A 25,314-nucleotide genomic window follows, 5' to 3' on the forward strand; every position below is an offset into this window, starting at 1 on the left:
AGCCCCTTCTTGCCTGCAAGGTCTCTTTTGAGAAATCAGCTGACAGTCTGATGGGAACTCCTTTGTAGGTGACTGTCCCCTTATCTTTTGCTGCTTCTAGAATTCTCTCCTTCATTTTAATCTTGGGTAATGTAATTCTGATGTGCCTTGGTGTGTTCCTTCTTGGGTCCAACTTCTTTGGGACTCTCTGAGCTTCCTGGACTTCCTGGAAGTCTATTTCCTTTGCCATATTGGGGAAGTTTGCCTTTATTATTTGTTCAAATAAGTGTTCCACTTGTTGCTGTTCCTCTTCCACTTCTGGTACCCCTATAATTCGGATGTTGGAGCGTTTAAAGATGTCCTGGAGGTTCCTAAGCCTCTCCTCATTTTTTTTTGAATTCTTGTTTCTTCATTCTTTTCTGTTTGGTTGTTTCTTTCTTCCTTCTGGTCCACTCCCTTGATCTGAGTCCCAGTTTTCTTTCCATCACTATTGGTTCCCTGTGCATTTTCCTTCATTTCACTTAGCGTAGCTTTCACTTTTTCATCTAATTTGTGACCAAAATCAACCAGTTCTGTGAACATCCTGATCACTAGTGTTTTGAACTGTGCATCTGATAGGTTGGCTGTCTCTTGATCACTTAGAAGCATTGACTCTGGGGCTTTGATTTGTTCTGTTTGAGCCATTTTTGGTCAGGTCATACCTGTTACATATGAGAGGCGGAGCCTTAGGTGTTCACCAGGGTGGGGCAACCCAGTCTCTGGGTTGTGAGGCTGGGGGCGGGGTCAGAGAGGGAACAATGGTGCTTGTTCTGCTCCCTCTTAAATTTCAGTCTCCTCCCACGCTTCCCACCAGCAAATTGGGCTCTTCTGGTGCTGGTTCTTGGGTGGGTGGGCTTGTGTACATTCTAGGACCCTGTGGGTCTCTCCGGTGAACTCACCCTGTGAGGCTGGGAGTTTCTCCCAGCGCCTTTTCAATGGGTGCTTTTAGGCTTTAATTCCCGTCACTGGAGCCGGGGGTTGCGCGGTCTGTCTTGCTGCCTGTTTTTTGCCTAGTTCATCTACATGCAAATGTGTGACCGCGGTCAGCCCCACACCTCCTGCACTGCTGGGTCTGGCAGCCACCGCCTTTCCTGCTGCGACCCCTCTCCACCAGCTGCCTACTCCCCCCTCTTTCTGGTGTGATTGAGTGGTTGTCGGACTTCTGTACAGTTCAGTTTTCTGTCTGTTCTGATTGTGCCTTTGTTTCTAAATTTTTGTTGTCCTTAATTTTGGCTGTGCAAGGAAGCACAGTGTTTCCACCTATGCTTCTATCTTGGCTGGAAGCCCCCAAATTGATATTTGCATGTCTTTTTAATAAAATATCTCAGCACATTAAGGTCACTGGAATTAAAAAGCCAAGTTTATCAGCTACCTTAAAAATGGTATTTGATGTGTATTGTTCTGGATCAGTTAGGAATGGGGAAAGGTACCTAGAGGTAGGGGTTGCAAGCATAGATTCTGTGGCCAGTCTTCCTGAATTTGCACCCTGGCTCCATTTCTCACCAACTCTGTGACCTAAGGCACATTTTTAAACGGCTATACCTTTATTTTCTGATCTGTAAAATGGGGACAATGATAGTGCTCATTTCATAAAGCTATTCTGAGGACTAAATAAGTGGCCCTTGCAATTTGATTGAGACAATTAAATCTGCTACCTTGTTTTTTTACTGTTGTACAAGAAGAGATGTTCACCTGCCATATGACTCAGCAATTCCACTTCTGAGTATATATCTGAAGAAGCCCAAACACTAATTCAAAAGACTATATCCCCCCCTGTGTTTATTGTAGTATTATTTACAGCAGTCAAGCTCTGGAAGCAACCCAACTTCTCATCGATAGATGAGTTGAAAAGTGGTAGTACATATATACCGTGGAACATCACTCAGCTGTAAAAAAGAATGGAATCTTACCACCTGTGACAGAGTGGATGGCCCCTAGAGGGTGTTATAAGTGGAAGAAGTCAGACAAGGAAAGATAAATACCATATAGTCTCACTCATATGTGAATCTAAAGAATGATAGAAATGAACAAACAAAACAGAAATAGACTCATGGATGTGGGGAACACACTGACAGTTGCTAGATGAGGGCGGGGCTGGGCAGCTGGTGAAAAAGGCGCAGGGATCGAGAAGTGCAGATTGGTAGTTACAGAACAGTCACAGGGCTGTAAAGTACAGCATAGGAAGTATTGTCAATAAATATTGTGATGAATTGGTATGGTGCCCAGTGGGTACCAGAAACATCGGGGGAATACTTTAAAAAGTGTGTGGTTGGCCACTATGCCGTACCCATGAAACCATAAAATAATACTGAATGTAAAAAAATAGTGTATATGCAGCAGGACAAAAAGAAATAAATAGGATAAAAAATAAAACAAAACAAAATAAAAAATGTTCACATTTAGAGAAGTGAGGTGCATAGCCCGTAGTCTCAGAATAACTCTCATTCCTCTAGGAGTGTTTAGCATTAAGTATTCCTTTAAGATTACGTATTAAGGAGTTAAAGACAAAAGTCTTACGATGTTTCTTTAAATATCTGTTTCAGCTGCATAAGATTAGCACATTTCTCTTGGCAAGGAACACCTTTTCCTTTTTTGCTGGAGTAGTTTTCGTCAGCAGCCTTTCTTGTTTTTCTTCCCAACACTTCCTCTGCTTCTTTCTGTCATCTGCCCTCATTCCATTCCCCCGGCTTCAGCACTTCCCTCCCACCACTTCCCCATCCTCTCACTTAAAAAAATAGAAAAATGAAAAAAATTCCCTGGTTCATTGATTGTGTAGCCTGTTTCCTTCCTGTTTTGCGTTCCCCTGGGCAGACGTCTGGGACAGAGTGCAGGGGCCCTGGCGGCATGGGAAAGTCACTGTGTCACCGCGGACAGCAGCGCTCTGATGATGCAGCCAGGATGCAGGCCTGGTGCTCGGAGCCGGGCTACGCAGCCATCTGCTTCTAGTCTGTTGTCACTGCTCAGTTATTTTAAAAGAGGTTAGTTAGCCCAGGCATTGCCTTAGAACGACAGGTTCCTCTTGTGTGCTTTTGTTACATGTGGTTTTTTTTTATTGTTGTTCAATGTTAGAACAGGGGATCTGAGCCAGACATTGTCTTCACAAAGCCTGAAACTCCCAGGTCGGCCCTAGGCTTTCTCACTGTGTTCATTCACAAATGTAGAAAATGCTCCAAATCCTCACAAAATCAGTTATGTGGAGTTTATTGCTAGAAGTGTGAAGTGGGTCAGTGTAGGGAATGCTATATATAAATCAGCAGTTACTATGAGCTGCCTCGATATTGCCAGGCGTGCGCTGAATATTGCATAGGTGTTATTTTATCTTATGCCCCTATTGCAATAGCTGTTACTGTCCCCATTTTACAGATGCAGACATCTGCGAGTCTTTTGGACCTTTTCCATGATGACAGAGTGCCTTGCATACTGCATGTACTTTACAAGGCAGGCCTAGCAGTAGAACTACTATGGGGAAACCTCAGTGACAATTGTTACGTTCTCCAAGTAGAGGTCTGCTTTGGTTAGCTGGGAGGATGGAGTTAGAGCAGTGCACTGTGAGCATGAGGATGGTTTTACCTGTACCTGTCTGAAAGGTTCATGTCTTCTAAGTTCCTTATTAATGAGAGGGAGTAACAAGATCACCTTTCACCTATATACGTCACCCAAGAATGTATAGTGAGCATGGTTGTGGGGAAAGACATCAGCGCCATGGTCTCGTGGGTTAGCAGTGTGGTAGCAGGTGTCCAGTGCTGTCATTATGGTTGGGGTGTGTGTGTAGGCGCTTATTCTGTTTTGCAACTGCAAGAGGAGGGAGAGGTGAGTGAGTGGACAGCATCCCTTCCCGGGACACTGGCTGTTTTTCCTGACGCCTGATCACACAGATGAAACAAATCAACACAGCTCTGAGGAGGGTGCTACATCCCTCTGCTCAGTGTTAACCCCGATAAGACTAATTATTAGAGCCATATTGCTTGCTGGCAATGATTTGCTTTGGGCGCATCTCAGAGCTATGTTAAAATTTTTATTTTTGCCTTCAGAAAACTGATATACCTTTAAATCCCCCCTCCAGATTTTCCTGTGGAAAATTGGTTTTCTTAATTTAGCTATCCTTTAGTTTTTCTCATTAAAAAGAGTGTGGCATGTGATATTAGATTTTTTTCTGGCGTGGAGTGACTTAAGTAGGTTGACATATGTGCTACAGTATAATTGTGCTGTGTTTTTTGGAGCTCAACTCAGTAATTACATCCATAAACTTATTGCCTATGGTAAAATATGTTAACTGGTCTTTGACATAAAATTCATCAATTTAAATCAATATATGATGGTCTGAAATGCTTAACAAAGGATCAATGACAGACAGGCATGGTATAATTCAGGGCCCAAACATTACTTTATGAACAGCAGTAAACATAAACATTTTCTAAATAGTAAGTCAGTACTATGATTCCTAGAACACACATACTATGAAACCTACCAGAAATTTGAACTATGACATAAGCTCAATAATTGAATTCATTCATTTTTAAAACAGGGTATCCTGAATTTTTTGATCTTCACCATACTGAGCTACCTTTTAGAAAGGGTCTTGGAATTTTAAAACTCCAAATGCATCACACTACAGACAGGGATGCTGCCAGTCGTCGGGGAGGTTGGAGAGGTTGGGGAGGGGAGGGGCTCTGGCCCTTGGTGAGGGCCCCATGCCTGCTGAACCTCAGCGAGTGCCAGAACTACCTACTCCTTGGTGTCTTGGCGGATTCCGTGCAGACTGGCTTTTCTGCTTTCCTAATGTTGAGTACCTTTAAAAAGCAAATTGATATGTACCAGGGTTGGGAAGTAAATTTGAATTCAAAGCAAGAATTTCATCAGAAATCCAATCCCAGGGTTTTCTTTTGACTTGATACTACAGACCTACCAAAATCACATTAATGTGAAACCTTGAAAACAGAAAAAAAACCCATCATTAATATGTGGTGCTTCACAGATGATATCTAGTTCAGCATTTCCAGGAAGCCAGACCCAGAGAAGGAAAGAACTCTGTGGCTCTCCGTTCACTTTATCTGCCGGTGCTCTCACCGGTCGCGTGCATGTCCACTGTGCCCGGTGCTAATGCAACCGTCGGATTCAGTGCAGCAAGGGCAGTTTTCAGGTGCAGCAACACATGCTGCTTCAGAAATTGGGACCACACAGAGAAAAGGAAAGGAAAGCAGTTCCTATGGTTGCTGCGGTTAACTTCTGCTCAGTGATCTTTGGGTGCCTGATCCCTTCCTTCCGACCTCCAGACCACTCTGCACCTTCCCCCTCCTCTCCCTCCCCCCTTTCCTTGTTTTCCTGCCTCCCTCCCTCTCCTCCTTCCTCTCCATTTCCCTGTTTCTCTTCCCCTCCCACCCTCTCCACCTTCTCTTTTTCTTTATTCCTTTCTCTCTCTACTCACCTCCACCTTAGGACCTGCATCAAAGGGCCCCGTGACCTCTGGTGTCTGGCTGGGTTCAGCCCAATGGGGAGCAGGAGATTGGAGGGCAAGAGGGAGCACAGGGAATGTAACCGAAGTCCTCGTTGTCTGGCTGCCTTCCTGCTGTGTTAGCACAGGCTGGCTGAGTGCTCACCCACAGTAAGGGCACCTGCCAGGTCACCCTCTAAACCCAGATGTTTCAGGTTCTGGAAGGCGCTCCTTCCCTTTTCCTCTTCTGGCCTGGGGTGGTGAAGGACCTGCTCCTTTTCCTTCTTTGCCAGCACTAACTCCTGTGGAACTCTGAAGCACTGGGAATGGATGAGCGAGTGTGATTACGCATCATACATATGTTGGTGTCGTTTATTGGTTTGATACTTACCCAGCATCCACCAAATGGCAAATGGAGAACAAACCAGACAAAGCTCTTGGTCTTGCGGTGCATGTGTAAATGACTCATGGATATGGACAGCAGGGTAGGGGCTGACCATGGGAGTCGGGGGGCAGGGGAGAGCGATGGTGGAAAAATTGGGACAACTGTAATAGAAAACAAAATTAAATTAAAAAAATAAAAATGCAAAAAGCCACCAAAAAGGAATAAAAGATAAAGACCTACATGTACAACATGTCTGAGGCCAACAGTCTAATATTGTGTGATGTCAGGTAGTAATAACTCCTATGAAGTGAAGAAGGACAAGAGGAGAGAGGGTGGTGGGGGACCCCTTTGCCGGAGGGGGCGTTTGAGCATTCCTAAATGAAGTCAGTGAGCATGAGTTGCAAAAATACTTCAAAGGAGTGTTTTCCAGTGAAGGGAACCACAGCCCTGAGCTGGCATGTGCTGGAAGAGCTCTGGGAACAGCACAAAGATCGGCGTGGTCAGCGTGGAGTAGGGGTAGCAGTGGGGATTCAGACAAGGGCCGGGGTGGCACTGTTCCATGCTTCATGGGCCCTGGAAGGGTTTTGGGTGAGTGGAAATGAAAAGCACTGGAGGGTGTGGAGGAAAGTAACGTGACTTACTAGGGTGGCTTTGTCTGCTGTTGGGAGTATAGACTGTTTGGGAAGCAAAAGAAGCAGGAGAGACATGTGACATGACTGCTGGAGTATAGAGGAGTTGGATGATGTTATGGGTTGAGTTGTGTCTCCCCGGCAAATATGTTGAAGTCTTAACCCCTGTACTTCAGAAAGTGACCTCACTTGCAGATATGGTCTTTATAAATTAAAAGGAACTTTTTGTGGTGGTCTCTAATCCGGTATAACCGGTGTCTTTATAATAAGAGGACATTTGGACACAGAGACAGACACACAGAGGAGAGATTATGTTAATTGATGCGGAGAGGATAGCCATCCAGAGGCCAAGGAGAGGGGCCTGGGACAGTTCTGAACCCTCACAGCCTCAGAAGGAACCAACCCTGCCGGCCCCGATTTTAGACTTCTGTCCTCCAGAACGGTGAGACAATAAAATCCTGTTATTTACGCCACCAAGCAGGTGATATTTTGTGATGGTGGCCCAAGCAAACTAATACAGACAAATGGCTTAGATGAGGTTGATGATGGTAAAAGTAAGAGAGGTCGAATTTGAAATATACTATGCAGTTAAAATCAATAGGATTTGCTGGTGGATTGGATAGGGGTGGATGGGGGAACTGATTCTCAAGAAAGAATCAGCAAAATTGACTCCCAGGTCACTGGCCACAGCAACTGGGTGAATGAATGGGGTGCCCTTTCCTGGACATCGCTGAGGAGGGCAGATTTGGGGGCAAAGGTCAGGAATTGGGTCGTGGACGTGTGACATTTGCGATCTCTGTTTGACATCTCAGAGTAGGCATTTGAAATTGAGGGAGAGATGTTATGGCCAAATCATAAATGCTAGCTTATGTTGACCAATCCCCCTCAGAAAACCCCCCACAAAACTGCAGAGCCTGCGCTGTTCATTGCCGTTGTCTGCCACCAGCGTTGTACAGACGCCACTGGTCCCACACAGGTGACTCTAGTCAGCACACACACAGTTTTATATAGTGTTTAACATGCTTACCTTAGTTCGTATTAGAGAAAATGTAACTGGCCCAACAAAGCTGTGATTTCAAGATGCAATGACTTAGGTCAGCATTAAAAATTGAAATATTTAAGATTGTGCAAAATGGAGAAATCTTTTCAAAGAAAATAATTAAGAATAGCATTTGCGGTAGATGTCATAGTATGCAAAGTATATGGAAACGAGAAAAATTACTAAGTAAGCGACCGAGGTCTGTGATGCAACTTGAAGCATTTGTAAGGAGTTTCTAGGTGATTCGCATGTTATCACAGTGTGAGACCCTCCCTTGGGGAGAGTTTAACTTCAGGTCAAATCTCCCAGTCTGTGGGTGGGGATCGGCATTTCTTTAAGAAGGCACTAGACTAGATTAGCAAGTAAAATACATTGCAAATGCAGCTTCATGATGTAAAACACGTTTCTCAGGGCAAGAGTTAGAAAGCCACCGTCTCCAGGTTCGCACTCAGAGGTGAGGATGTCCCTTCCCCGGACCAATTGTGGGAACTCTCCTCTTGAGCCTGGTTGAAAAACCTACGTTTGAAAGGAGACAGGAAAAAATGATGTGCTTTTACTTTTACCATGTTATTAATTATGACGGTTTCATAAGTTACTGTGTGATTAGTTCCATGGGTTCTAGAAGCCTGTGACGTTATCACTGGAAATGTGGTTTACTTTCCTAATGGCGCACTTCTTCCTTATTCGTTTGGGTTTCCAATTCCTGTTTTGATACGCTTGGTAACTTTAAAGCTCCTCAGCTTATAAATTCTTTCAAACAATTTCTTTTTGCTTTGCATGGTCCTAGATAGCTTTACTGATGTGTGGGTGCCCCTTCACTCAGCCTGTTTGTGAGAGCTTTACTGTATTAATGTATAGTGTTTATTAAGAACTTCAAAAAAAAAAAAAAGAAAGAACTTCAATTAGGGGTGAAATATATTTATCACAGACAAAAGGATGTTTCAGAGTTGGGTGAAAATTTGCATTTTTATCTGAGAATGCATGTGACTCTTTTCAGAATTAAAACTGTTTTGAATGAACTTTTAAGAAAAAGTTTGGGAGCCCTTGTAACAATTGTGAACAATTAGGAGACTTAACAGGAGAGGGCTTGATCATTTTCTTTTTTTTTCTTCTTCCTATTTCTTATGTTAAAATCTCTAGGCTAGAAAAGGCTAATGATAGATTTATTTTTTTAATTATATTTTTGATTATGGTAACAGTTGTCCTTTGCTGCCCTCCTCCCAACACCACCCACTCCCTCAGGCAATCCCACACCATTGTTCATGTCCGTGAGTCATGTGTATGACTTCTTTGGCTTTTCCATTTCCTACACTGTGCTTCATATCCCTATGGCTATTCTGTAACTACATATTTGTACTTCTTAATCCCCTCCCCTCTTCTTCCATTCCCCCACACCCCCCTCTCATCTGGCAACCATCAAAACATTCCCTGTATCCATGTTTCTGTTTCTTCTTGTTTGCTTAGTTTGTTTTTTAGGTTCATTGATAGACACATATTTTTTGCCATTCTGTCATTCATAGTTTTTATCTTCTTTTTCTTAAACGAGTCCCTTTAACATTTCATTTGATAATGGTTTGGTGATGATGTACTCCTTTAATTATTTTTTCATGTCTGGGAAGCTATTTATCTGCCCTTCAGTTCTAAATGGTAGCTTTGCTGGGTAGAGCAATCTTGGCTATAGGTCCCTGCTTTTTATGACTTTGAATATTTCTTGCTAATGCCTTCTAACCTATAAGGTTTCTCTTGAGAAATCAGCTGACATTCTTATGGGAACTCCCTGCAAGTAACTAACTTCTTTTCTCTTGTTGCTTTTAAGATTCTCTCTTTATCTTTAACCTTTGATATTTTAATTATATGTGTCTCAGAGTGGCCTCTTTGCATCCATCTTGTTTGGGACTCTCTCTGCTTCTTGGACTTGCATGTTTATTTCCTTCATCAAATTAGGGGAGTTTTCTTTCACTATTTTTTTTCAAATAGATTTCCAATTTCTTGCTCTTTCTCTTCTCCTTCTGGTACCCCTATGATGTGAATGTTGGACTTCTTGATGTAGTCCTGGAGGCTGTTTATACTATCCTCATTTTTTTTGGATTGTTTTTCCTTTTTGTTGTTCTGTAGTTGTTTTTTGGTTTCTTGTGTTCCAAATCATTGATTTGATTCTTAACTTCATCCACTGTACTGTTGTTTCCCTGTAAACTGTTCTTTATTTCAATTAGTATATCCTTTGTTTCTGACTAGATCTTTTTTATGCTGTTGAGGTCCTTACTAAGTTTCTTGAGTATAGTTGTTACCAGTGTTTTGAACTCTTCATTAGACAGATTGCTTATCTCTGTTTTGTTTAGCTCTTTTTCTGGGGTTTTGATCTGTTCTTTCATTTGGGCCATGTTTTTTTGCCTCCTCATTTTGGCAGCCTCTCTGTGTTTGTATGTATCAGGTAGTATTGTTTTGATTCTCTATCTTGATAGTATGGCCTAATGTAGTAGGTGTCCTACTACATAATGTAGGGTCTAGTGGCACAGCCTCCCCTGTCACCTAAGCTGTGCACCCTTCATGTGGGCTGAGTACACCCTAGTCTTGTAGTTTAGCCTTGGTTGCTGTTGGCAGGTCAACAGGAGGGATTTACTCAGGCCAGTGAGCTGCAAGGACTGGCTGTGACCACTGACCACCACCCTCTGCCCTTTGTGGAGGATCAGCTGTGCAGGGGCAGGGTGGTGGTGCTCCAACACAGTCAGTAGCTGTTCACTGGGTGTGCTGGCCCTGAGTTTTCCTGGGTGGTGCAGGCCAGGGTCAGCCCCCCTGTGTTTTTCCTGGAGCCACCCTGCCTAAACTATAAAGTATTCTGAGATAGTTGTTACTTGTACTGGGCTTGGAGATTCTCAGGAGAAGCCAAGATGTGAGTCTGGTCTGGCTGCTGCTAGTGTTGGCTGGGCCTGGGGATCACTGAAGCCATCTGTTGCTTGTTTGAGAGGATTTAGGAAGTGGTGCAGCATGAGCCAAGACCAGCCATTCATATGGAAAAGCAGCTTGGGTGGGCCCATAAGTTGGGTGGGCCCATAAGTTGGGTGAGCCAGAGTCTCTGGGGAGCTCCAAGGCAGGTCAAACAGAGTTAGCCAGGAGACTTAACAGGAGAGGGCTTGATGAATGCATTAAGCATGGAGAGGAAATCTTTAAGTTTCCAGATTATATACATGTCAACTTTTCTCATCTTTTAGTAGTTTATTTATATAACTGAAGGCTGTACTTTTATTAGTGGTAGTTACCCCAGCAAAATGATTCTAGTTAAGTTGACTTTAGCAGTATAATGTCCTTTTGTTTCCACAAAGGTAATAGTGAGAAATCCAGTTCTCCTCACTCCACCCAGTCTGCTTATAGTTAAGGGGCCCTATCTGCATATGTAAATAAACAAGCCATTCACTTGAAGAGCCCCGTGGGGCCTGCCCAGGTAATTTAATCTGTTATTTTGCTGACATCTACGCCATTTGGCAGGAGGTAACTGCTACCAGGAGACTGAGGTCTCAGTCAGGAAGGAGGGACACCACAATTGGAATGAAGGCTGTCATTTAGGAGGAGAGATGGATTCTGGGGACTAAGACTTTGGGAAAAGGAAATTAAGTCACAAGTTTTGTTTTTAATGTTGGCCTGAGTGATAGGATTTAACGTTTTTCTTGAACACAGAAAACTACATGTACAAATTTGTTACGTAGGGACATTGGCTCCCTGCAGTTCTCTGCATGAGGGCCCTGTTTGCTTTTTTAAGAATGTAAAGGGTTTCATAATTGAGCTGACAGAGCTGACTGTGCCCCAAGGTGTGTTGTTTGTTCCTTCGCAGAACGTGTCAGGGAATCTGGCCTGTAACGAGACTGCAGAGGGAAAGAAAAAGCTTTTAATAAATTAAGGTCTCTAAAGGAAGGCAGCAGCAGTCACGTCCAGAGTCTAATGAATTACATTCTTTTGGAAGGTTCCTGTCTAGGGCCCATTGCAAACACCTTTCCACAGCGCCTTGGTGTCATCAGACACACTCAAGAGCACGTGACCAACTGACCGCCACCAACTTTTTTTTTCAATGATTAAAATATAATGTGGCTGTCTTACTGAAAATTGAGATTAATTTAGGATATGATTCATATGGAGAAAAACTTGCTCTGAGCTGTTCACAATTCCTTTCTTTTCCCTCCATGGGCAATTCATTAACATGGCATTAATTCTCCAGGCTGTTCCTTGGTTTCTATTAAGATGTATTACTGGAATCTGTGTAAATATATTGATAGTTTCATAGACCTATTTGTTCATCAAAAGCTGACTATTACAGTTTTATTGTACGTGATAATAAAGGAGATGCAATGGAGACCAGGATTCAAACACCCGATCACCCCTTCTGTTCCCCGTGAAGGATGCGTGTGCTCTCTGTAAACCAGCCCTCCAAGCCTCCACATGCTGTGGGGAGATTCAGAGTCTAGGTTTAATATCAACATCTGTCCCCTGCTGAGTTCATGGTGCAGTTAGCTAATTAAAATAAAATAACATTTTATTTAGTTAATTTACACATTGACTGTAATTGTGTATTTAACACTGAAATTAATTTCTTTTTCTGAAGAGTAGGAGCCTGGCACTGTGAGCTGGAACTTTTAAATGGGTTGCAGTAATTCCAGAGGGACTTTAATGAGGGTGGACAGTTCTCCAGATATGTTAATGAGGATAACCATTTATTTACATCTGACATTTTTTTTAGGGAATGAAAAGCCCCAAAACCACTTTCTGATAAACCACTAAATGTAAAGGAGACTTTTCAGGTCAAGCCAAATCTATGATTTTTTTTTTAAAAAGCTATTTCTCATGTGAAAACTATTGATTGTATTGAAGTCATGCTCAGTTTTCTGTTGCTTTTTGTTTTGCCAACTATTCAGTGAATTAATGAGTATAATTTCTGCTGTTAAAGCTGTGGTACATTTTCTAGGTCAGCTGAGTTTTAGGACTGTATCCTTGCACTTTTGGTTTTTATTCTTTCAGAAGAGGGTAAGGAAAGAATGCATGTTGGCAGGACAGTTACTAGGAAAAATATAATCCTGACTTGTAATCTGCTACTTATGACATTTTCTTTTTGAAAGGTAAGCATTATACTTTGGACACCGAAGCAGTGATTGTTGGCAATTCAAGTAGGTGTGATTGATTCCTGTCTTAAAAGTAATAGAGCTGTTATTCCTAGCAGAGGAAAGGAATGCTTAAGTATTATAATATAGACATTGCATTTTTAGCTAAGTAGACGGTTGTCTCCTTCTCTGTCAACACACAGCAAGCAAATGCGAACACTCATCGAGGGCCGTTTTGCTCCGTGTGTAGTCTCTCACTTGCACCAGCGGTGCTAAGTGCCCGGGAGAATTTCTGAAACCTGTCTCTGTGGCTTTCATCTCCCCATCCCTAGATTCTGTGCTCACAGTGGGTCCTGCTTGCTTCTTAAATTCTTATTTACTGTTGTCCAGCTTTGAAAGATGGAGAAGTGAAACACCCTGTACCATTCCCAAAGGTCCCTATTCCAAATTTCCCCGTTGAAACAACATTCCTTGTGTCATTTTTTTGTTCTTGTTTTTGTTTTGTGCGGGTCTGTGTGTGTGCGTCTTTAGCATGGGTTGAGTAAGGGGCAGGTACTGCACCTTTCCGTGTGCTCCAGGGGTCACACACACACAGGGAAATCTGCAGGGTTGGACTGGCCTTTCACACAGTTTAGGTTATGAACTTAATGCCAAGTCTCTGTTGGAAAGAAAATTTAATTGCATTTAGGGGCAGAGATTTTTGGCAGCTGCCAGACACCAGGAGTTCTGCCAGGATGGTGGAGAGAGCAGCTTCCAAGGCAGGAGGTTTTTTCATGGTTTTAAGGAAGACTGCGATTTCCACATCATGTTTCTGGTACCCACGTGTGGGACAGGGCTCACTGAGAGTGCCCCTCCTGCCTTCTCCCGCTGGTGGGAGACGGACGTCCCGTGCTGGGAAGTCATGTTCCAGATTCCCTTATCTTTGAAACAGTATCAGATAATAGAAAAATAAAGATTTGGGGGGAAATGTCTACGACTGAGCTGTGTCCGTGACTCTCTTACACGTCTGCATATACAAGGCTGTTTTTAACAAAATGACCGCACGTGGCAAGAGCTTTGGTGGGGTAAACCTGTGTGTTTTTACGGTTAGATTTTAGCCAAACAGACGGAGTCCAGTGCTGTTAAACACTGTCCCTCTCCCTTTTCTGGCCATCTTCCCATCATCCCACGCCCCCCTGCTCCCTTCCCACCTCTCGTTCATCCCCATCTCCATTCCCTGTCAGGAAGGGCAGCCTCCGAAGAGCCATTTCAACTCAGCCCGACATCGCCAGAGACTAGTGGACCCCGCTGCTTCAAAAGTGAGTGTGTCCCGTCGCCCGGCGGTGGGTGAGCCAAGGCCATGTATGTGGTCGCCCTGGGGAAAGTGGGCATGTGGAGTTTTATTTATGTTGGTGTATGTGAAGGCCTCCAAGGAGGCAAAATGTTTTCTCTGTTAATTCAAGACCATCCACACCAGTGGAGTTCTGGTGCCTGTTTACCAGCCGGCCCCGGAAACAAACAAAACCCTGCTGGCGGCAGCGTTTGCTGGTTTCTGTTCTCTGAGGACTCGCACCACGGCCAGTTGCAAGGCCAGTTTCACGTCATGGTGTGAGGAGACGGGACTCAGAGCTGGGAAGCGGTGTTCAGCAGAGTGCTGTTTACAGTTTTCCCACCATATAAATACAATGGATGTAAACACTAGTAATATGTAGCAAAATAATTAAGCTAATCATTTTGACTCTTACCTTTGTTGTCAAATATAATGTGTTTAATGGAAAGCTCGGATATCATTACTTAAGAATAATGGCTGTGTTTAACAACTGGCGGGGTCAACTCCAGTGCAGCAATTGTGTGTGTTACATATTGTTATGTATTTGTTGAGAACAGTCTTAAGTCAGTTTGGTCATGTCCAAGTCTTATGTTCTGTTTGACATGTAGCAGTAGCCATGGAAAAGTGGGCAAGGGTTTGCTAATCCCACACAGCACTAGGAAGTCGTAGGTCAGTTCTGCTGTGTACATACTTTTGTTAAGCAAACATTTATTAGCAAACAGGCACCAGGCATACCTGCAGTCTGTCCTGCACACTCAGTGAGTTCCTTGCTCTCTGGCCTTGTAAGGGCTCTCATCAAACCTATCCGGAAAGTTCCACTCAAGGGCGACAACACGACAGCTTCCCAGAGGCGGGATTCTCTCCCCTTTAAAGCGAGTGCACCGCACGACAGTGCTCCTCAGACCCAACTGCTGGGCAGAAGGCCGTTGGAGTCGTTGGGCCCTGGGTACCAGTCCGAAGGGTACAGGTTGCTACAGGCCTCCCTAGATTCTTAGGCCCTTCTTCATGCAAGGATGAAGACTATCTCTGAAACAATTTTGTCAATTCATTTACTTAAATACCACTTATTTCAACAATGAAAGCCTCTATCTAATATCCATTATGCTGACTATTAAGCCACGGATTTTGATTTCAGCAAAGAAAAGCCATTTCAGTACATCAGTTATAAAAACCTCTGGTGCTGACTGAGACAGGGGTTCCTCTGATAAAGTGCTAGTCAGCCATGTAGGAGAGTCGGTTCTGAGTGGGCCCGCTGACTCCGTTACAGTTTTAACTGATACATGATACAGTTGACCCTCGAACGATGCAGGGGCTAGGGGTGCTGACCCCATCCCCCCAGTTGAAAATCCATATAGAAATTTGACTCCTCCAAACTTAACTACTCACAGCCTACTGTTGACTGGAAAACTTATTAATAACAAACAGTTGATTAACACATACCATATTTTTCCATGTGTGATATGTACTTTTTTGCCCAAACTTTTGAGGAAAAAATAAGGATGTGCATTCTACATGGGTAGTACCTGGAATACCTTGTCTCTGTTCTTGTGTTTTGTAGTTATTTGTTACATAAAATTTATTATACCATAATATGTTCAAAAATAAATCCTAAAATTCCTTTAGAATGCAAAAAACAAGTATCTAAATATAAATAGATAAAAATTGAATTAAAAATCAAAAGGAAGATTTTTTTTTCCTGAAAGTTTGGGCCAAAAAGCATGGGTGTGCGTAATACATGGCAGAGTGTGTGCACACAAAAGTATGGTATTTTGCTTGTTATATGTATTAAATACTATATTCCTACAATAAAATAATGTAGATAAAATAAAATGCTATTAAGAAAATCATAAGAGAAAATAGGTTTGTAGTTATTTATTGGAAATAATCCTCCTGTAATTGGACCCATGCAGTTTAAAGCCGTGTTGGTCAAGGGCCAACTGTGTTAAGTAATCTGAGCGGAAGTGTTAGAAAATAAATCCCAACATAACTCTTTGTTACATTTCTTAAGTGTCTGGGGTGTGTCGCTCTCCTCCCCTGCCCCTCACCGCCCCAGGCTTCAGACGACTCACTTTGGCTCAGGATCCTTGGGAAGTTGTGAAAGTTCTGTTGGTATGTGAGGGGGAAAATGAACCAGCTTTGAGTAAGTCAGATGGTTTCCTTATGTAAGACGTGGACTTTGCTAGCTCAGAGCACAGTGCAGCGCAGAGCAGGTCCTCCTGGGCCGCCCCCACCCCCGCCAAGGCTTGGACTAATGAGGCACGGACACGTGGAGGGATGAAGCCCATCGCTGCTACACCCAGTGTGCACCTCTAGGTCGGTGCTCTTTTAAGGGCTTCACTGGCATACGCCTTTGCTCCTCCTTTCCTTTTTTTCTGTATTCATTGCTTTCTGCCTTGGCATTTTCAGAACTACTGCGCCCCGCCATGCAAAGTGTTACAGATTACACTGCAAGTTGGCTGTTTTTCTTCTGTTGGTGGTGAGTGCCTTTCTGTCGTCCCATGTTGTGGTGACTGAGAACCATGGCTTCTTTTTCTAGACGGAAACTCTCAGAGGAACTCATGAGACTGCTCTAAAGATGTCTGGTGTCTTCGTGCGCTGGGTAAATAGGTTCAGCCCCTTTAGCAAATCAAGTTTAAAGATCAGGTCCTGTGCTCCCCAAAGTACTGCAGTTGTAGAAATTTGAGAAGGGCCTAAGAAGCTTTTCTAACACGGGGCAGTGACGGGGGAGCCCCTGCTTGCTGTGCGGCTGTGTTACCCGGACAGTAACAAGCAAATGGAAATGGGCATCTGGGCTGCCAGTGGCCTTTTGTTCTAAGCACATTGGTTTGGAATCTGCACTGTGTTATTTTCAACTCAATAACCTGAACTGTGGTAAAGAACTTTTGCAATTTCTAGGTGCCCATGTATGGGGGGGGGTCTGGAACAATTTATGGCAAACCCGCTGCCAAATCTTATGAAAACATTGATTTTGTTATGAGTTGGCATTGCATAATCTTGAAAGAAGTGTAAGCAAGTAGGAACATTTAGTTACCCTGTAGCTGTAGAGAATGGTGGGGAAAATACACAAGACTGGGCGGGACAGCAGGCTTTGTTATAAACCTGCTCTGTGGACTCAGGGAGCCGCACAGCACTGAGCCCCTATTGCTCTAGGGTTTCTCACCCATAAGATGAGGAGAGTATATGAACTGTTCTCTTAATTAAATTATGGAATTAGTTTTCTTTTTCATCAAGGACACTTATAACTAGATACTTTACCCTTAGTGTGAGATTTTTGGATGGCATTTCTCAATCCTAACATCCCTCTACGTAAGCCATCATTTGTCATTACTTGGCAAAGCATGATTACTAGGCAGGCTAAGATCAGTGTCTTCAGTGGAAGTTCATTTTTAAAACTGAGTTACTTTAAAACTATGGGGAAAGTATAGACCAGAAATAAGGGTTTGTTTTCTGCACAAGGAGTAGCTTTTTTTTCCACCCTGATTTTTTTCTTAGTCTTAGAAAGCCTTTTGTGCTTTGAATATAGGAAAACAAGCTTTTAAAACTGTTTTATTTGAATAAGAGTACAGAGTTAGGGGGGAACCAGAGGTACCTAATGTACCTCTAATTGGCTACGTTGGTCCACAGGGAATTTTTAAGTGTCTTTTACTTTGGAAATACGGTCACCTATCTGTCCCCCAGTGTGATTGCTGTGACATGGCAAATGAACAAAGAATGAAGCAAAACAGGCAATAGAAATGACAGTCCAGAGACCACAGAGAAGTTTTTTTGTGAAGCCGGTAAAGGCCTCTGTTAAGTAAAAATCAGTTTGAGATGGGAGCACCAGGGACACGATCTGGGGAGACAGCAGGTGGACGGAGGAGAACCCAAGTGCACAGAGGATTCATTTTCAAATCCCCTGGCATCTCATTCCAAAAGGATGATGAAGATTTATTCTAGATAAGCTGGCGTTTTTCATTGGAAGCTTTGTTGATCCAGAATAAATAGGTTCGTAGAGATTGTATTGAAACATTGAGCTGTGAGAGTAAATAGTGGTAGGCAGAGCATCTGATAAATTTCAAAACCAGAAAGTGTTGTAACATTTTATCCTCTTAGAAAAACAAATGAAAACAAACTGAACTACCCAAGTGGACAGATAATCCAACTACCAAAAACCTGCATATAATTCTAAAATATGTTGTTTCAATAGGCCGTAGGGTTTGCAAAATCCTTTAAACTAATTCTAAGTGATTTTTCTACCTTTTCCTAATGAGAACAAGGCTTATAGAACTTGGGCTCCCCTGCTGCGAGTATAAGCCCAGAGCTATGTCAGAGCAGATGGTTTTCTTTTCTCACCACCGTAAACCTTTTAGGATTGATCTTTTTTTCATTTTTACCCATCTCAAGAGTACATGTCTTGGAGACCTCAGAAGCCCCGTGTTCAGAGGGGCCAAGAAGCTGCATTTGACCAGAGTTCATAGTCACAAAGATGATGTAGAGCGAAGGCAATGGAAATCATGGAATTGTGTTTCTGCCTGTAATTACAAAAGAAAATAGGTTGATTTTTAAGCACTACAGGGATAGGCTTCAAAATAACTACATTTTTTAGCCTTATTATGCAGTGAGTTTCTGGATGGTAATTAACACCTTCCTAGTCCGAGGACTTTCAAGTGTTAAAGAATAATTTCTTCCTTTTTGGAGGATGTAATACTTGTTACTATTTAAGGATGTAGAAAGATGGGGTAGGGATTGGAAAGACTGTTTGCCATAATTATTCTGGAAGTATTTTAGTCACTTAAAAGTTATACTATGTAAACTTTTTACAAAGGCTTTTAGGGGTGAGCCATTTCTATTAGAAAAATTTGAGGTTGCTTATAGTTTTTGTTTTTACCTCATCCATCTCCAAGTTACCTTTGATCCCTGCTAAAATGGCCATGAATCTCATATCTGAAACTCATTAGCTGTGACTTTGGGCCCATTACTTAATCACCCTGCGAAAGCCTCCGTTTCCCTCATCTGAAAAATGGGGAAGAAAATGATATCCACCTCATCAGGTGTTTTGAGGTATAAAAGACATAATGCCTGAACACTTTCTACTGTGCAGAGTCCCAGACGAATTATCTAATAGCTGTCTTTAATTGTGATTACTCTTATCATGGATATAAGGTAATCCTCATTCAACTTTTCTGGAATTCTTTTTCCATTTTGTTAAATAAGGGGTCAAGACCAAATGATCTTTGGTATGGAATGTCTGCATGGTTATGTGCCTGTACAGTTATATTTAGTTTTGATTGTCTGGCATGCATTCGGCCGTGTGTTAGGCATGGAGGACTATAACTTGCAGGATTTGGTTCTTACCTTCAAGAATGTAATGCAGCTAGCAAAGAAGCAAAGCAGAGACATAGTAACTTGTATGGTAACAGTATGGTATGGTTGATTTTGAACCCCAGGTTATGTGAGTGGCTATCAGGAAAGGCTTTCTGGAGCTGCTGGGTTTTCACATGGGACTCCAAAAAAGAGCAGGGCTTTCTGAATGTGTGAGTGTAGGCATGGACATTACCTGAAAGCCTGTAGTAAAGTTATCTGCCAGACCAGAATGGAGGGAATGTGACTTGAAGTGGCCATGGAAGGTGATCTCCTGTCACAGCTCCTATGGGGGAATGCACGCGGGCTTTGAGATCATGCAGCCCTGTCTTCAAACTCTGTGTCCCAGCTTTGTGGCCAAGGAAAAGTCTCTTGTTTTTTCATCAATGCAGCGGGCAAATAGCAATATCTACCTCATTAAGAATGTTATTATGGCCCTGGCTAATGTAGCTCAGTGGATTGAGCGTGGGCTGTGAACCAAAGGCTCACAGTTCGATTCCCAGTCAGGGCATATGCCTGGGTTGCAGCCCCCAGTGGAGGCTATGTGAGAAACAACCACACACTGAGGGCTTCTCTCCCTCTCTTTCTCCTTCCCTTCCCCTCTCTCTAAAAATAAAAAGAAATAAAAAATTTAAAAAAATAATGTTGTTATGTGCCAGTGAGGACGTGGAGAAAGCACAACTCTTCTGCACAGTTGGTGGGAATGCAGACTGGTGCAGCCACTGTGGAAAGCAGTATGGAGACACCTCAAAAAGTAAAAGTAGATCTGCCTTTTGACCCAGGGATCCCATTTCTGGTAATGTATCCCAAGGAATTCACAACACTAATTCGGTACAACATAAGCACCCATATGTTCATTGCAGCGTTATTTACAATCCCCAAGATAATGGAAGCAGCCCAAGTGTCCATCAGTTGATGAGTGGATAAAACAACTATGGGACATTTATACAATAGAATACTATTTGCTGTGAAAAAGAAGAAAGTTTTACCCTTTGCGACAATATGGATGTACCTGGAGAACATTATGCTAACTGATATAAGCCAGTCCGAGAAAGACAAATACCATATTACTTCACTCATAAATGAAGAAACTGAACTAACAAGGAAAATAGGGACAGACTCACAGATGGAGAGCGTTTGACAGCTAAGAGGGGGCAAGAGTAGGGAGTGGAGGGATTGAGCAAAAAGGAAGAAAAAGGACTCATGGACATGGACAACAGCATGGGCATTGTGGCAGGGAGGGGTCATAAGGGAATTAAATGGTGATAAAAATACAATAAAATTATTTTAGAACAGAATGTTTTTATAATTAAATGATTTAGTGCAGACATCCCATAGAGTAATGGCTTTTGGGGGGAGTAAAATGGCTCTACTTAGTTAAATTGGATATAGTCTGTCGTACGACCCACCAATCCTAAACCAAAGGGTGGCGTCTGTCCAAGGAGACAGATTCTTCTTGCAGCATTGTTGTGCCAGAAGGTTTGGGGGTGCTGTGGGTGTAGACAGTTGAGAGAGTGGCTGGGAAAACAGGGTGGCTGCTGTCATATAACATCAGCAGCCAGAAACAACAGCCCAGAGGGACACACAGCATTGCGGGTGGAGCATGAAACCTACTGCTGTGTGAAAACGAGTTTAGAAAAATGAGTTTTCTCGTACCAGGCCTTTAAGGTCAAAGAAAAATACACGCACAGCATGCAATTTACATTTCGAAGAGCTCATACAAAGCTGAATATCCATCAGGCACATTAGAAAGGTTGCTTAGAGGCAGGGAAAGCCTGGGAGTAGAAAGCAGGTATGTAAGTAAGTAAACTAATGGATGACGATAATGTGCAGAGGGGCATAGACAGCTCAGCTCATGCAGGAAAGCAAAAGAGTCTTTCAGTGAATTTAGGGCCAGCTTCCTGTTATCGAAGGATAAAACAGATTGATCTTTAGGTAGGTGTTAAACATAAATAAATAAACATATAAAGACCTACACGGTTTGGATCATAAGGAAGACCTCGAGATGGGCAGATGGATGACATTTTCATTTCTCCTCTCGTCATTTTTTACCTCTTCTGGGCAACTGTCTTGGATGTGCAGTCTCAGCTCCTGTGAGCCCCATGTGCCTGTGTCCAAGACAAAGCTATGACAATGGGTAGCACCCCAGAAGGATAACGTTTTCCCATATTCCAAATGATCAGTTCCCTTTCTCTATGTCCTAGAAGAGTCTCACACTGGAATTTTTCACTTCTAATGTGATATATCTACCTGGCAAACTTGTGCACAGTTTTCTGCCTTTGACAAGACAGCACAGAGAAGTTAAATAACTTGCCCAAGGTCACAGAGCTAATAAAAGGCGAAGCTAGAATTCAGCCCTGTGCTGACCCACTGTGCTGTGCTCTTTGCCACCACCATGCAGTGGGGATCACACTCTTTCCCAGGGGATGCCCGGTCCTGGGTGGGATTTCTCAGGTTCAGCAAGCCAACCACTATACCCAAGGTGATGTTTTTCAGCTTCAAGTGCTAGAGACATGATTTGAATAGATACCACTCTCATGCTACCCGACCCACACTACCGTAGACCTAGGTAATGCTGCAAAGCTATCTGAAAAGCTCTCATTCTCTCTAATGTTTCTACACATGTCTATCCTAGTTCACAAGGATTTTTCTCTCTTCTGGCTTTAACCAAATTCCAGATTCCAAACATTTCAGTTGAAAAATGGGCCAAGAGCACCCCATTTTTTTCAGCCTAACATCTCTCCTCAGACACAGGCAAGTAATTTTAAGGAAAGTGGATTCCACTTATTTATTGTCCGTGATGCTAGCTGTAAGGTACAATATAAACACAGTATTAAAGCATTCAAAATTCCGGGGCTAAAACATATCTTTTGGAATCCAGTTCAGTAACAAGTAGGTCCTAGAGCAAATTAAGCCTTCAACGTTGCTGGAGGCAAAAGTGACCTAAGGGGTCCTGTTTTGGGTATATCACGGGAAGGCAGGGTTCCTTGGAAAAGAGAGTAATGCTGGGAAAACAGAGAAGGCAGCAGGGAAAGAGGAAGACCGAGTATGAGATGGACTGACACTATAAATGAGCTATAGGCGTGTGTTTACAGGAGTTGAGCAGGGCTGTTGAAGGCAGGATGTTGTGGACATCACTTGTTCATGGGGTCACCAGGTGTTGGTCTGACCCAACAGCATGTGGCAACAATAAGCACACACCTCAGGACAGACACCCACTTTGCGGCCAGGCATCGTGGGATGTAGTGCTTAGAACTGAAGGTGTATAGTCAGCTTCCTTTTGGAGAATCACTTCCTAGTTTCTTTTAAAACATCTTTTTATTGAGGTATAACGTACATACAGATATTGTCTTATAGATCTGAGACGCTGTTTTTTTTTTCAATAAGAGTAACACATATTTTAAAAGTGCAGATATCAGTGTGTATTTTCACACATTGACTATACCCATGTAACAGCACCAATATTTTTTAAAAAATCAGAGCATCACCAGCATTCTGGAAGACCACTTTATTTGATCCTTCTAGCAGTTTTGGGAAAGTTTTAAATTTCTGTTATTTGTTTTCAAAGTCTTAACATCTTCCCTGATATTGCTTTCCAACGTCCTAGTGTATGATACACTAAAATGATATGTTTTTTTTCCTTTCTGTTGTTTTTGAGGAAAAGGATATAATTAGTCTTCAAAATACAGGTAAAATAAAGAACAAGTACAAAGGCCGCAGTCACTATGACTTTTAATGTTTCACTTGCTGGGATTTATATTTGAAGTTCATTTGAATGCTGTGACTGAAACCATCAAGGAGAAAAAACTAGTTTGGCCTGATTTTCTTTCCTGACACAGATTTTTGTGGCAGTTTTCTCCCTGACCCTCTTTTCCAGCTCACAAAGGTTGATATATGTGCCTAGGTGATTGGTTACGGCCCCACCTCAGTTGTCCTCCTGCGGATTTTCCTCCCAGTGTCTTTAAAGAGCTGGTGCGTGGCATTTGTTGACTTTTCTCAGAGTCATCAGAGTTGTGCTCACCAAAGACTTGTGTAACAGGCAATTGGCCGAGATGAGATTAGCAGTTATTGGGAGGAAGAGTATAGGAAATCTTTTTAATGTAGAGGTGAAAAGATCACAGACTGGGTTAAGTATAGGTTACCCAATTTGGCTCCAGATTTATGAAGAATTATGGAAACCATCCCTTTGTCTTCAAGGACTTCTGTATCCTGTTTGCCACTATATCCCTTTAACCCTCAGGCAAAAAGAAAAAAAAATTTAAAGAGCAACTCTAAAAAAGTGATTTAGACACTTAGTCGGGCAAGTGTTATCTCTCCTGGGGCGTGTGTGGATTCGGATAGGGTTTTGGAAAGAGTTTTTTCCAACAGCACTTGAAAAGAGCCACCCCAGCAGCTCAGACACAGTTGCTGGCCAGTACTCAGGGACCGTGATACTTTCCGTAACTGACTTGAGTGTCTGGATACCCTCACTGCCTGTTTGAACGCTTTTTTTCAAGTCTGTTTTTCATAGGTGCTCCCTTCCCGTTACTTCATACACATTTACCTACTTCCTATCTGAAAAAGAGATTTGTCTGTGATGTGCCCAAGTGTGGTTTTCTGTGTGTTTGTCCTGCTCAGGATGCACAGAACCTCTCAGATGTGTGGGTTGGTTCCTTTCATGTATTTTTCTGAAGTCTTTGGCCATTATCTATTCAGATATTTCTTCTACCTCATCTTCTCTCTTCTCCTTCTGGGACTCCATTTATATCTGTGTTAGGCAGTCCTACATGTCTCAGACATTCTTTTTGTTTTGTATTTGTTGTCAGCTTCATTCTTTTGGTGATTCATTTGGATCGTTTCTGTCATTTTGACTTAGACATTGCTCAGTCAGCTAAGTCTGTCTCATTCCGGTACCTTTCAGTGGGGCTCTTTCCCTTTTGTTCTTTACTATTACGGTAGCTTCTACCTGCCAACTGAAATTTCCCATGTCTTTATTATTCATGCAGTCATGTGTGTTTCCCACTGCACCATTTAGCGTAGGTATTTTCGAGTCTTTGACGGTGCCAAGACCTCGGCTGTCTCTGCATCTGTTTGTATTGCTGTTCCTTTTCTTGACAATGAGTCACAGTGAATACTCAGACCCAGCTCAAGCAGACAGCAGTATGACTCAGCGCCCCATTCAAGTGGTGTGACATAGGAGAGACACCCCTTTTTCTGGAGCTATTATTTACTTCCATTTCTACTGGGCTTTTATTGAAAATGCTTGGTGGGTATTCAAAATTATAGACACAGGAAGAAGCAAAAGCTTCTGTTTCTGAGTGTCCTCTTTCACTTAGGATGTAGACACCGTTACTGCCACCTTAACAATAAAAACCAAAGTTGGGTAAACTACAAAATCAAAGTTGAAAAAACTCATTTAAAAAGCAAAGGTCATAGCCCCAGCTGGTGTGGCTCAGTTGGTTGGGTGTCATCTGTGAACCAGGAGGTCACTGGTTCAATTCCCAGCCAGGACACATGCCTGAGCTGTGTGTTCCATCCCCTGGGGGCACCTGTGAGAGGCAACCAATGATGTTGCTCTCTCACATCCGTGTTCTCTCCCTCTTGTTCTCCCTCCTGTCTCCTCTCTCTAAAAATCAAAAGTGAAATATTTTAAAAAGCTAAGGTCATAAGTAAAGCTAAGAAAGTAAATTCCAGAAAGTGATAAACTTTTGAGAGGACCAAGATGGCTCTCTTCTGAGCCTGGCGGCATGGCAGGAGAAGGAACCTGCTGCAGATGGGTTAGGGAGGAGACACACAGAGCAATTACGCACTTTTCATTTGTAGCTTTTCTGTATATCTTCATTCCTACTGTTGCGAGTAATGGTCTCCTATGATTGTCTACATCCTAAGTGGAAGAAGAAGTGTCAGAAGTAGGAAATTTGTCCAAGGAGATGAGGAAGTTTGGTAGCAGAGAAAAGAGAGCAAAGATAGACTTGCTCGCTGAGACATAGGGACCCAGTTCTGTTATTCTCTCCCTGTTATAAACACTGTCCCTGTTATCAACACGGGTCTGGAAGCAGTCCGTATTTGCTGGGTTTATCTTTCACACAAACCGCAGGCC

The 25,314-nt window shown here is 42.8% G+C and overlaps 1 protein-coding gene across 8 annotated transcripts in view; it reads left to right on the forward strand.

Moving 5' to 3' along the window:
• MAST4 (microtubule associated serine/threonine kinase family member 4) overlaps window positions 1-25,314 on the forward strand; it is a 524,826-nt gene that overhangs the window by 238,055 nt on the left and 261,457 nt on the right. For 3 of the 8 annotated variants that reach the window (XM_053657255.1, XM_037150788.2, XM_053657256.1), the window contains exon 4: window positions 13,810-13,884. The exons of the other annotated variants lie outside the window; for them this stretch is intronic. In XM_053657255.1, coding sequence (XP_053513230.1) covers window positions 13,810-13,884 — 75 coding nt within the window. The remainder of the gene's footprint in view (window positions 1-13,809; window positions 13,885-25,314) is intronic. 8 annotated transcript variants of the gene reach the window in all.

The sequence above is a fragment of the Artibeus jamaicensis genome, unplaced genomic scaffold, assembly GCF_021234435.1.
Source record: "Artibeus jamaicensis isolate MK-2021 breed Jamaican fruit bat unplaced genomic scaffold, CSHL_Jam_final scaffold_369, whole genome shotgun sequence".
NCBI classification, from domain to species: Eukaryota; Metazoa; Chordata; class Mammalia; order Chiroptera; family Phyllostomidae; genus Artibeus; species Artibeus jamaicensis.